The following is a 14,534-nucleotide window of genomic DNA, read 5'->3' on the forward strand; positions in this document are numbered from 1 at the left end:
CGTGGGAATGAAGTTAGCAGTGGCCTACTATTATATGACAACAGGTAACTGAGATATGCTCCATGAGGCAAAGCATTGAAAGTGATATGGTCTCCTATTTGTTCAATTGCTACTTTGACTGCACAACTTCAGCCATGCAATTGTAGTTGTCTGAGATCCAGATTTTCCTGTGGGCAACTGTTGACAGTTGAGATGGCATGCATGCATTTGGTATGGTACACGTAGGAGGCACTTTGATGTATTTTGTTGCTGGGGCCTACTTGACGTGATGGTAATGTTTGTTAGTCACAGCTGTTGTTCAAGTCTGATCAGGAACATGAGGTGACCCTTTTCATCTGTGTATTTTCAGCATCGGCCCAGGCAAATGAAGGAGACAGGGCACAACCAAGTGGGGTACCTCCAGTCATGAGGCCACCAACACGGAGGGTCCCAGTGGCCCGGAGAGTGGGGAAAGTACCACGGAGGGGACCATATCTACATCCTCATCATCAGATTCTACCTCCGGTGGCCACTCCCTAGTGGTGGAGAACCCATCAGGACCAACTCCTGAACCACTTGTCCACCACCCCCAGTTCTAGCGCCACCCTCCCTGTTGCTTCCTACCCAGTTGCCAGTGCCCGGTCACCAAAGCCCCTGTTGCACCTGGTGCTCTGAATGAGGAGGCTATTGACCTCCTGAGGAGCATCTCTGTGGGTTAGACTGCCATTGTGAATGCCATCTAGGGATTGGTCAGTCAACTTCAGCAGCCAATGCTTTCCTGGAAGGCATTCATAGTGTCATGTGTGGCATACAGAGATCTTTTCCGGCTCTGACCTCCTCACTGATGGCAGTTAGTCACGCCTCACATACCACCCCCTCCACCTCCCTCTTCCCAATCCAAATCCCCTATTCTCCTACCTATCCCAGACACACAGATACATCCGCACACACCCACCTCAACATATACAAGCAGCACACATCGACACAAACACCTCAAGACACACCAGCACACAGGCACTAAATATACACCCACAAACAAGACATGAGCCACCAGTTCACCAGACACCCCCATAACCATGACCAACCCACACAACACATCAGGCATGCCCACAAACACCACCACAACAGCCATACCCGCAGACACCAGCACAACACATACACACAGGCACAGCCACCACATCCACCATACCCTCAGACACCACCACAGCACCCACAAACACATCCACCACATCCCACATACCTGCAGAAACCACCACAACAAACACACAAATATCCACAACATCCTGCATACCCACAGATACCACACCAACAGACACATACACACCCACCACTACAGCACCTGCAACTCCCAACCCCCAAGACACAAAAATGCCAACACTCACACATGCAACAGACACCACCCAAACAAAAGCATACCTCACACATGCACACACCCAAGACATCTGCACCCACACCAGACAACTACACCCTCGAACTTCAAATCCCCAACCCCTTCTGAAGACTGTCCCTGTGCTCCCAAGGATAACTTCCTTTTTGAGCTTGCCCTTTCCACTGTTCCCTCTATCCACCTCCTAAACCCAAGAGGCCCTCACCCTGACCCCTACCCACCCCTCCACATCCAAGACTTCCTCTGTCACATCTGCCCCCCTTGCAAGCATGCACCCATAACCCTCTGCCAAGAAGTAGCCCACCTCTCCAAAGAAGCAGTCCCCCTCCCAAGCTCACCCATCCCAAATCTGACTACACCCCACCCCACCCCACCCCACTCTAGGATGATCCCTGAGGTGCCTGCCTGGCCACTTGATGCCCCTTCATGTGGAGATTCCCTGGCTGTGATTGGAGTCAGGTGTGGGAAGAACCATGTGCATGGACATTAATTGGACGGGCTAATGGTCCTTGTTCTTATGCATTTTGCCTTAATAAACCCAAGTTGTTTTTTTAGGGTCCATATTTGTCCTGCAATTCCTTTTCTACCTTTATGTTATTCCTGAGTAACTTGTGTTGTATGCCTGCAGTTGTGTGTGTTTCACTCTGATAGCTGATACATTTGCTGTTGTTTGCAAAGTCTGACTTTGTGGACAGTGCTGGTGTCACCCAGGGCAAGGGTAGATGATGACGGTATGAATATGTGTTGTTAATGCAATTGTAGTGTAATTGTATTGTGTTATGTTTGGTATGGTAAGTATTTCATCTTGTGTTGTCCAATATCAGCATGTATGGTGTTAGACTTGTCCCCCTGATATGGATTTTACATTTGTCTCACGTGTGGAAGCTTGAGTTTTGTTTGTCCAGACATGGAGGATGCTAGCTTCCTTTGTATTTCACTGTGCATGTGGTAATTTTGCTGTGTGTACAGTGTAGCTACTAGATGTATAGCCATTGCTGTTGCAGTTTTATGTGCTTTCTTGATTTTAATTTCCGCATTCTACACATGGGTATGTCAATTGGCTCTAATATTGTTTGTCCCAGAGATACCTGAAGGGCCAGTTCCTATGCAAATGTTGTTTTAGAGGTGTGTGCAAAGTGTAATGTGTCCCAGTACAGCATCCTTCCCTGAGTGCTCCTGATGCCTCCATCCCTGTTGTGCAGGTATTGTTTGCATAGTGAGCATTGTATTTTTGTCTCTCTAACTAATGTGCATACCATTGTCCTTCCATTGTATTGCAATATGGGTGATGTGTGATTCCATTGCAAGGATGTTTCATGGGACGGAAGTTAGTGTTGTATAACACATCCATACATATGTGCAGTCTGATGACAGTCCATGGCATGTGTCCACTGTCCCTGTGTCTGAGATAGGCAGATGTGTGTTTTTTAGTAGTGTTGCGGTGCAGTGTCAGTGACCTGCCCAAAGGGGGTGTTTAATGGCTGTGGATGTGTCATTCTTTTTGAAGGACTCCAACTGTGTACTCAATTACATGTATACTCGATGCCCAGAGCGTGAGCACCTTATCATGTAGATGACGACATGAGGCTCTATTGTTGAGCGTATTGGCACGGTTAGTTATGTGTACTTACAGTTGGGTGCATCCAAGGTAGTGTGGATTTTGTGCACCTTCGATGAGCAGCGGCAGAAGATGTGTGATGGGCTCCATGGCGGAACACTGCCTGCAGGTGAGTTCCTCTCTTTATTCTCTCCATTTCCGCCTGCTGGGATGTGGTGGTTGGACCACCGCAGTCACAGTGGTGGTGTGCAACATTATAATGAGTCCAGCCAAAACAAAGGCACCAATTAAGAATAAATTACTCAAGGGCCCGTAGCACTTTGCAGCTGCCTCCTCTAATAAGGAAAAAAAAAAAAAAGGAAAGAGATAAAAGAGAGAGAAAGGAAAAACACACACACACTCCATAAAGTGCTGATACAGTGTTAAAGTTTTAAATGTGAAATTTTTGGAGACAATTTATTTAGAGTGCCTATGATTTTTATGATGAATTCTAGTCTAGCAGATGAATTAATAATATTGAGCTTGAAACTATTTTGCTGTAAGTCTGTTTATTAGCGTTTTTTATTTGTGCATTATTTTTGTGAAGCACCATTATTATTAAAGTCACTAAAATGGATGTAGATTTCTAATGTTCTGTTCAAACTGCTTCTGCTTATTCCTCCTCCCAATCAAAGTGCCCCTGCGTGTCCTCTCTCCCGATTATTTCTGCAGACTCCGCAGAGCAAAGGATAATGTGTTTCTTTCGAGTACAAACATTTTTCATGTACTGTATGTTGTAATCTGAACGCCTGCCACCCTTGCTTTCTTATGATGTGCCTGGTAGAAAAACACTGGTGTACGGGCTATTGTTTGACTAATGATTCATTAAGATGTTCATCCTCAGGCAGCAACAGTGTAGAAGCTAATAGATGCTTCTGTGGAGATGGGTTTGATGTATTGAGACTTACAATGACATGAAATGTTTTCATTTGTTTAGAATGTGTTATCACTAGTCATACCGCTGTGAGTAAGCAGTTTTTGCTTATTATAAATGTAAGAAATGTGTCTAAAAACCATTGATTTTGAGGGTGAGACAGATGTTTTGTGAGTACTTCAAGGGACCCTGACCAATTTAGTAGACTTTTCCTGTTCCTCCAGTTACCCTGTCCATTTGTGCAGATCCATTCCTTTTTCGGGATCTCAAACTCAGTTATTCAGTGGACCCAGTTATTTATTACTCTGCTCAATCTTTGTTGAACCTGATGTTCAGGAGGGTGGTTCCATCTGCTGTACCCTTATTAAGAAAAATTAAAAAGAAACTAAATAGAAAGAAAGGAAAACACACATACTCCCATAAAGTGCTGATACACAAAAAAGAGTCTCCTGAGGGCTGCAGTCGATGATACAAGTCATCCAATCATAACACTGTGTGACCAGACTGCTAATATGAGGGACAAACACAAGTATATGGTAGAAAGCCACCAAACGCAGAAGCTAGAGATAGACAACAGAGCCATTGAATCATCAGCAAGGGAGTTACTCAGTGCCCACTCCAGGTCTAAGATATGTATCGTAGATATTAGGCCTGCCAACAGACAGCAGCAGCCAAGAATTAAAAACATTTTCAAAGTTTGGAAAAGGATGACCTGGAGCCAGGAAACTATGCACAGGAGCAAACACAAAGCAAATCTATATCAAGCAATTAGATACTTGTGCAATATTGAAATGAACAACTCTAAATTAATCTTTGCTCGTCCTCTGGTAGCTTTGCACAGAGCAGTCAGGCTTAACTTAGAGGCACTAGAGCAAATGGGCCAGTTTGCGAAGAGCCCAAAAGCTTGACTTGAGGAGTTGAAAAATCTCTTCCAAGGGCTCAGGAACTGAGAGGGGCCTCTTGGCGGGTCAGGAGCTTGTTGAAGAAAGGTCCAGGAGCTGTGGGGAAGTCTGCTATATCCCTGACGCTCGATCAGGAAGCCAGCAAACTAGCCCTTTGAGTCACTCTGAGGCCCTGGGTTCCAGATGGGTTCCAGGTCAAGATATTCTTACCCAGGCAAGAGAGCGGCAGGGTAGCACTGAAAGGCAGCAGCTTCTTAAGGGTGGAAATCCAGGAGAGTGGCAGTCCATTCAGCAGCACAGCAGGCCTTCTTCCTCTCAGAATATTCATAGGTCCAGATGTGTACAGAACTGGTGGTGTCAGAGGTTCAGTACTTATACACATTTGGGGCTTTGAAGCGGTGGAGGTTTCAAAAATGGGCCTTGGAAGTGCACAGAGACCCTGGCCTTCCTACCCTAGCTCTAGACTAACCAGAGGGGGTTATGCAGCCCTTTGTGTGAGGACAAGACACACCCTATTAAGTTGTAAGTGAGGCTGTATCCAGCTTCTCCCTCCCATCGTTCCAGAACGACCCATCTATTCACACCTAAGCTCCCATGGTGTGTGGTTGTCTAGAGGGAATACACAAGCCCAGTTGTCACCACCCCAGTCAAGTGATCAGTGACAGGTAGCAGGCACCAAATGGCTAAAGTAAGAAAAGGCCAACTTTCTAAAAGTGGCATCTTCACGATTGCAATTTAAAATGTGACATCACCATAAGTTGTGATTTTAAATTGTGATTCCAGAGACACTAAACTTGAGAAGTTTATCTCTTCTCTTCCAGTTGTAAATTACACATAAGATGTAATAAGGTCATGCCAGTGTTATCCTACAGGAGAGATAGACAAAATATGAAACATGAAAAACATAGTGACAAATGACTTTGGAAGTTTTTTAACTACCTGGACATGTAAAACTTTAAAATATATGTCCCACCTTTAAAATATATTGTACCCTACCCTCAGGGTTGTCCAGAGCCTACCTTAGGGGTGACATGTGTATACAAAGGGAAGGATTGGGCCTGGCAAAAGGAATATTTTGTCATGTCAACATGGCAGTGTAAAACCAGCCAGACAGGCTTTGTAATAGCAGGCATGAGGCATGGTTAAAGGGCTACTTAAGTGGGTGGTAAAATCAATGTTGCAGGCCCACTAGTAACATTTATTGTACAGGCCCTGGGAACATGTAATGCACTTTACTAGGGACTTATAAGTAAATTAAATATGCCAATTGGAGATAAGCCAATATTAGCATGTGTAGGAGAGGGAGCACAAGCACTTTAGCACTGGTGAGCAATTATAAAGTGCACAGAGCCCTAATACCAGAAAAAAAACAAGGTCAGAAAAATGGAAGTAGTAAAAATGGTGGAGGTAAACCCACCCTAAGACTGACAGGTCTAACATTGTCCATGTTACACAAAGATTTTTGCAACAAGGAACAATAGAAATAATGACTTGTGAAATCAGTGTTAAACTTACACAGCACAGTTTAGTTTATAAAAATATCCCAAACGTATAAAACTCCTTATCCAGAAGCAAGTTGATTTTGATGATTTATCCTATATAAATATTTAAACTAGAACTAAACTGTCTAACCTCAATTGTAAACCTATCTGTCAAAAGTAGAGACAATATCATCTCCATTTCTCACATAAAAACTTTAAATAGAGAACGAAATCTTCTTGTGCAGTATTGTGCCTAATGCAAATACCTGCCCCATTTTCCATTACACAGATAGTAAAATGGTAAAAACAGGATTGTCACTGTATTTGTGCACCATTACAAAGCTCCTCTAATAAACCCCCTGCTCAATTACTTTACTGCTTACATCAATGAAGGAGCATCATAAGAATGCAACTCTATTGTCTTGGTGTAAGATTTATGAAAAGAGTGAATCCCTTCTAACTCTCAAAGATACAATTTTTCAAGATTATAAAATTCTCAAAGATATTTAAAAACTGTCATGGAAACATGTAGTTCAAACATACTTATTTTTTTGCAGGGGCTGAGGTTTATATTGCAGAAAATACTCCTGTTGGCACATCAATTTACAGGGTTGCAGCTAGTGATCCAGAAAAGGACGTTTTGGAGGTAAACATTTTGTTAAGAAAAAGTAATTGACTCATATTTGTATTACGCACATTACATTGCTGAAGAATAAACACCTTATGTGTATTTATTAGGTTGTTTATTTATTTTTAGTTTTGTAAAGCACTTCTTGTCTCCTTATGGTTACTTAAGAATGTTAGACAAGGTACAGGAAAAGCCAAAGAAGAAACAGCTAAACTCTGACAAAATAGAAAAACTGAGATTTGGAATCCAATCAGTATAGGGGGAGTCCTAAGCCAATGTTCATCAAATGAAGATTTTGTTGAATTTGTGGCATAGGGACTGCTAAATATGTAATACACAAAAGGCTGCCACTGGTGGAGGCGGCGGCATAAACTTACGGGGCAGGAGACCTTTAAAAACTGTTTAGCGCTCCCGCATCTGCGGGAAGCGCGTCACTGGTGGAGGCGGCGGCATATACTTACGGGGCAGGAGCCCCTTTAAAAACGGTTTAGCGCTCCCGCATCCGCGGGCAGCGCGTCACTGGTGGAGGCGGTGGCATAAACTTACGGGGCAGGAGCCCTTTAAAAACTGTTTAGCACTCCTGCATATGCGGGAAGCGTGTCACTGGTGGAGGCGGCGGTATAAACTTACGGGGCAGGAGCCCTTTAAAAACTGTTTAGCGCTCCCGCATACGCGGGACACACGCGGGCCAAGGGCGGGCCCGTCTTGCGCCCGTCATCGCCCGTTAGAGGCTGGGCTGGGCCACCCCTCTTTCATCTCCAGTGAACGGTGACTATTTATACATGTACTATATACTGGGGATCATTTTGGAGCCTTTTTAGTGGGTCTAGTGGGTCTTTAATATTTTTTAATTTTTTCATCTGTTTTGTTTGATTCGTTATTGAAATATTCTGTTAAAATGGGCAGGAAAAGAGGTCCGTTAACTGGTCCCATGGGAGGGTGTGGTGGCGGCAGTAGACAGGGAAGTAGCACCACCACATTGGACTCCTTCCTCACAAGAGCCGTTGGGGTCGTAACGAAGGAGATTGATCTAGCAGAAAGGAGGTTATCCATGGAACTGGAGGACTGGTGTCTGGCCCCAATAGATAGTGGTCCTCGTGAGATTGTGGATGTGGAGGTGACTTATCCAGGGGGAGATCAAGGTACTGTCATGGTTGCTGTTGAACCTGCTCAAATTGAGCGAATAGAGACTACAGAGCGTTCTGTGGCCAAGGCTCTTCCAGAAGAAGCAAAAGACTTTTATTATCTTCTCCCCCGGCCTGCCCCCTGGATAAATGTAGCCCCTCCGAGGAAAGAAAAGGTCTTAAAGAAATCGATTCCCAAGTCAAAAACATCCCCCTTGGAACTCCCTAAGGGTACGAGTAGTGACCCTGCACCTTGCCAGCAGCTGGGTTGTGATGTTACTATTTTATTGTCAAAATTTCGTGAAATGATCCAGGAGATTTTATCCCCTGTTGTGGAGAAACTATCGGCCATAGAAAAGGCAGTCTCTCTGATATCTGTGCAAGGAAGTCAGGGGAGGCATTGTGCAGGTGGATGTGTGGCCCCGACCAGGCGATCCCATCCTTGTGAGGAGTTGCTCTTGCTGGAGGACGCTGCAGGGCCAGTGGGGCCTCTGGGAAAATCATCTCAGCTATTGGCTAATTCTGGAAATTCTGGGGGTCAGGGCGCTCATGCTGAGATTGCGTCGGCTGCACTGACTTCTATATTAAGGACGGATAGGACTGTCAATAGGCCTAGCTGTAGTAGGCAGCCTGATCCTGAATTTGTGGTAGCGGGGGGTCTGACCAACAGCTGGTTGGGAATAATAATCTGAATCTCCCGACGGCCAGGCCTGCATTGACCTGTTTTGATCTCCCCCCAGCTTGTGCCCCCTATGTGGTGGTATTGACGAATGTACCTGCTCTTGGCCCTGGGGTAACTGAGTCCACGGCCCAACTCACAAACAAGGCTGGATATTGGTTGAGTAAGAACTGTGATTTCTCATGTAAGGATTTCAATGATATTCTGTTTGCCAGAAGAATTGGATGGGTTGGGCCCAAAAATAAGTTGGGGGATGAAGATTGTATTATTATAAATGTTAGATACCCAGCCCTGAGTCAAAGGCTCCTTTCCACCTACCGCCCTGCTATATTTAGACCTGGTACAATTGGTATGGTCCCTCTGGGTTATTTTTATGACCACATGCGATTGAGTGCCGGGGTGTTTCCGGGTCCTGGTAGGTTTCCCCCCCCCTGGGTCAGAATAGTCACCAGGCAACCAGCAGAAGAACTGCCACTAACAGTAATTTATCCTTGAAAGGGGTGGACTGACAATGCGCCAAGACCCTGGCTATACAAAAAGAGGTGCCCCCACAGTGTAAACTTATCTCATAGAATATCGTGGGCTATGATGCTAAGTTATCTGATCAGGCGTGGATTAGGTATATGACTAATTTTGATGTGATCATGCTTCAGGAAACCTTGTCGGAGGGGTTGTCTCTGTGGGATGGGTATAACAGATTTGCAATTCCAGCTGTGAAGTCTCTTGGTGGCCGCTCAAAAGGTGGCTTGGTTACCCTAATCCGCTTCTCTAAGATAGTGGGTGCTTTTCAAATTAACTGTAATCACCAAGGTATATTGCTGGTGTGGGTAATTTTCTCTAATAATTTTAATATTTTACTGGTTAACTTTTATAACGCTGTGTGGGATATGGGATGCCAAATTGGGGCCCTGTTTTCTGTTCTTCAGGTTTTGAAACACAGAATGGAGGAGATGGGGTTAGAATTCTGTGTTATTGTCTCTGGAGACTTTAATGCTAAGATGGGGAGGCTCAGTACTGTGGTTAATCCCTTTATTTTTGACTGCGAGGATTATTCAGTGGATGGTCTGCAGGACTCCAGAGGCAGGGTTCTAATCAAGGAACTCAGGAAGATGGGCCTTTTGAATGTGTGTGATATAGAAGCCGTTGGCACTCATCAACTCCCAACCTATGTGGGAAGAGGATCTGAATCCACTATTGACTATATTTTTACGTCTCCACCTTTGAAAGACCTGGTGACTGGGGGGGAGGTGCTGGGGGAGAGTTTCAGTGATCATAATCCCCTTATAGTATCCTTTAAACTCCCTGGGGCACTACGTAATTTAGGACGAGGTAGGCCGGTAGTAGTGGAGATAAAGGACCAGGGTAGGCGGCTTGGGTGGAAGCAAGTGGATTCCCTAGAAGTTGTAGAAAGGGTGGTGGGGGAAAATTTACATTTATTTATGGACACACTTGACAGAGGCTCCTAATCCGAAGACTGTTATGAATGCAATAACAAGAGTAAATGCAGCAGTGAGAGACTGTTTTTTTTCAGTAAGCAGCCAACCTAGTAAACATAATTGTGGTTGGTACGATAAGACCTGCTATGTTGCAAGGGCAAACCTGAAGATGGCCACTAAGAAACATTCTAGAGATTGGGTCCTTGTAAAAGAAGCTAGAATGAAATATAAGAGGGCCCTGAGGGATAGCAAGATAAAACATAAAGATAAAGCCTGGGAAGAATTAGAACGTGCCATAGCTCTGAAGGATCCTGGCCTGTTTTGGAAAGTGGTAAATAGAGGTTCCTTTGGAACAGATACATCTGAGGGCCTTGGCTGTCACATCGCTCCGGAAGCATGGGTAATTCACTTTTGTAGTATTTTTGAGGCTTCTTCACTAAGAAATAACCGGGAGATCTAGTATGAGATGGCTCCTAACCTAGCAATTAGGTTCTCGCTCCAGGAGGTTATGGATGCCATACAGAGTAGTGCGAGCAATAAATCTCCGGGCCCGGATTCGATCCCTATGGACTTGTATAAAGCGAACCCCCAGTTATGGGCACCTGTTCTCTTAAATGTCCTTAATGCAGCAGTTACTGTGGGTACCCCTAACTCTTGGAGTCTGGCATGTATTGTCCCAGTGTTTAAAAAGGGCGACCGAAATGATCCTAAGTCCTACCGCCCTACTTCTCTACTGGACTCTTCGGTGAAGATTCTGGGACGGATTATTTTAAGGCGTATGGAGTCATGGATGATAGGGAATGATATCTTAAGCCGGGACCAGTATGGTTTCAGGGAAGGCCTTGGCACGCAAGACCAATGTCTCAACCTACTGATGTTGATCGGCAAATACACGCAGGCTAGGAAAGGTACGCTCTATCTTGCTTTTATGGATCTTAGCTGTGCCTTTGATAAGGTGAATCGGTCTATATTATGGGAGAGATTAAATCAGTTAGGGCTGGATCCTAATATTGTAGAGTTGCTCCGATATCTACATTCTGGGACGGTTGCAAATGTGAGGGTGGGGTCGAATTGGGAATGCTCAGAGGCCTTTAAGTTTTCAAGGGATGTGCGCCAGGGGTGTGTTCTGGCTCCTACTTTGTTTCTTCTATAGACAAATGGATTGTCTGATTTTCTGATGAAACATTGTAGGGATGTTCCAAAGGTGAATGGTACTGATATCCCTGTGCTAACGTACGCGGATGACGCAGTCCTCATGGCCCGTACTATGAATGGTCTCCGGGAAATAGTTAGAGCTTATGCCACCTTATGTCAGCTTTGGGTCTAGAGGTCAATTTTAAGAAATCTCATTTTATGGTGTGTGGAAAACCCCTGAGTAGGGTGGGGCAGCTAAGGGTGGAGGATCAAATTATTAGTAGGGTCCATGAGTTTCCATACCTAGGGATTATTTTTGATGAGAAAGGATCTTGGAAACCTTGTATTGCCAGAAGGGGTGCGCTTTTTCATGCAGCAGTTGGCGTGACTTTTGACTTTGCTGTTAGGGTAGGTAGTAAACCCATCAAGCCTTTGCTTGAAATTTATAGGCGAAAATGCCTCCCCGTTCTGCTGTACGGTGCTGCACTTTGGGGGTATGGGGACTCCCGAGCCCTTACGGTGGAAGAAAATCGGTTCTGTAGAAGGCTATTGGGAGTTGGACAAAATATCCCTGGTTTTAGTCTTCATTTGGAGTTGGAGCTTGAGTTTGTCCAGGACACTATTCAGTTGACTCCCCTTCTGCTATGGATCTCAATTTGGACTAACGAACATGCCACTCTGAATAGGGATATCTTAAAGGATTGTCTGGCTTGTGACAATGTAAAGAATATTCCCTGGTTGATGCACATAAGGAAGATGGCTCGTGATTTGGGGCGGCCTGATTTGGTTGATCATCCTGAAGGCCTGACCAGGTGTGATAAGAAATGGGCTAAGGAGAATTTTTTAAGAATCCAGAAGAATAGGAGGGAGGGGGAGGCTTTAGGGAAAAAATCGATCAGGGATTTCATTATGTTAAAGATGTGGGTAGGCCCTGAGCTGTATCTCTTAGAGATAAAGGATGTGAGGGAAAGGTCTCTCATAACCCGTTTCCGTTTGGGGATCATCAGAAGTAACCTGTGTTTCTCGTTAGGTCAGTATGGGGACAAATGTATTAGACCCTGCCCCTGTGATGGGGTGTCCCAACAGACCTTGCCCAATTTTACTTTGTTTTGTGTTTTCTATGCACCATTCAGAACTTGTTTTTTATTGCCTCTCCTAGAGCCCAAGGGTTTTGTGCCATATCGTCCTGCTTTTATGTGGCTGCAGATGGCCTCAGATGCATTGGTGTGGAAGGGGCTGGGATCATTCCTGAAGGGAGCTATTACTTGGCGTAACAATGTAGAGTTTTTAGAATGAATCTTTCTATTTTATTGTTTCTATGCACGTGTTATATATCTTTTTATTCTTGATGGGTGTTCTTATTATTTATGTTTTTTTTGCTAATTTTAACAAATGTATTGGAGATTATTTATTGTAATGGATGAATTTTTTTGCATACCGAATAAAAGTTGTTTATTGTTGCCATCTCTTTATAAAACATTCTCTCTGATTTCCTTTAGAATTGAGCTGTGACGTTTTTTACAGTTGCAACAAGCTAATGACATAGGTGCTCAACTGTAATGTTTATAAGAGTTGAGTTGTGACATCATGATGCCTGCTGCCAGAGTAAATGTGAAGTGCAGGCTGCATAATTATCGCTGCAGCTTAAACAAGGAAAACTAAAACTGGCTTTTTATTCTTCTGATTTCTATTTTTAAATGGAATAGGGATCAAAAGAAAGGAGATATTAATGACGACTTGTATATTTTTGGCATGGTATAGGATCTCTTTTTATGTTTCTGCATATTTGCAATTTGTAATCTCATTTGAATTAAACTGATTCAAATATCTTTTTATAACAACATAACTACTTATTGGTGAGTTTAATTTTGCACTACATAGTCAACGTTTATTCTTCATACCTGCAACCATACTATACTGCAACTGTACTATCTATTTTATTTCAAACATCCAGCACCACGGTTTTACAAAGTGTGTAGGAAGTTTAATGGTGTGATCATGTATTGTAAGGAAAATACATTCTTTCATACTATAAAATAATATTGCAAGTCTTTTTTGAGTTTCATGATCTTTTAAATTAAATCTGCCTTTTGGCCTCAACATCCTTCTAATGTATCACAGAATACGTTATCCTATACATCATACACTGTGAGTAAAGTCCATTTATCTGTCACTTCCAGTAGCTTTATCTTGTAGCTATTATTAGATCAACTCTCAGAGATTTTTCTTGGAGTAGAATGAACGTATGGAAGAATTTTGGGAGGCAGAAAAAATATGTAAAAAACTGTAATATTTTTAAGAATGTAAACTCAATACATAAATCGGGGGGAGAGCAAATTGTCGATCACTATCATTTACAGATTCATTGCAGCAAAAGTTACACCTCTTTAATTCTAATTGTACTAGCTAAGTATATACACTTCAGTGGTGGAAGTCAATGTGGGCTTTATGTTATGTTCACAATATTGGGATATTAGCAGCACCTGAAGATTAATATATCAGATGAACATTATATTAATCTTTCACTTTGCAATAGAAAATATCATACCTACAATGCAGACGTTAAATATCTGGGGTTCTTCTAAATTCTGACTTCGATCTCGAAAAAACTGATGGTTTGAAAACTTGGGGACTCGTGCTGAAGCCTGTGTGTAGTAATGTCTCATTTGTGAATTTCTCCTGTAAGTCCAGAACTAAAACACACTAATTTATGAAAACAATCTTTGAAAACCAGTTTTTCCATAATTTAAAGAAATTAAAATGATATATTATGTTTATTATTTTGAAAATTGGACTAGGTAACAGTGCATTTTTGCATCTGACAGTGACTACTATAGCCTTAGAACCCGCCGTAGCGGGCTCTACCGGCTATTAAAGGCCCGCTCCCCGCGTTAAATGCCTGAGCCGAAGGCGAGGGCATTTAACAAGGGAGAGGGACTTTAATAGCCGGTAGAGCCCGCTACGGCGGGTTCTAAAGCTATTAGAACATTCTGCCACTCAGGGCAGAATGTTCTATTAAAAAAAAAAATGTTCACGGAGCCCGAGGGGATTAAAATCCCCTCGGGCTCCGTGAGGCTTTGTTCACAGCTGTTGCTGTGAACAAAGCAAACATTGGCCGCAGCACTCCATTGTTTTCAATGGCGCCCCAAGCATTCCAATGTTCTAATCAACTATTAATTTTATCTTATAATGAATACACTACTAAAATCTTTGATTAAAGTCTGTACTTGTCAAACAAAAAATCTTTTATCCAGAGTTGAGATATTTAAAATGTTTTTATTTCCCGCCGAAGTCCTTGAAATGTATTATTGTC

The 14,534-nt window shown here is 43.3% G+C and overlaps 1 protein-coding gene across 1 annotated transcript in view; it reads left to right on the forward strand.

Moving 5' to 3' along the window:
• The window catches only part of LOC138259603 (cadherin-related family member 3-like), a 522,653-nt gene that overhangs the window by 42,054 nt on the left and 466,065 nt on the right, over positions 1–14,534 (forward strand). The window contains exon 4 of the mRNA XM_069207439.1: positions 6,778–6,866. Coding sequence (XP_069063540.1) covers positions 6,778–6,866 — 89 coding nt within the window. The remainder of the gene's footprint in view (positions 1–6,777; positions 6,867–14,534) is intronic.

This window comes from Pleurodeles waltl, chromosome 9 (assembly GCF_031143425.1).
Source record: "Pleurodeles waltl isolate 20211129_DDA chromosome 9, aPleWal1.hap1.20221129, whole genome shotgun sequence".
NCBI classification, from domain to species: Eukaryota; Metazoa; Chordata; class Amphibia; order Caudata; family Salamandridae; genus Pleurodeles; species Pleurodeles waltl.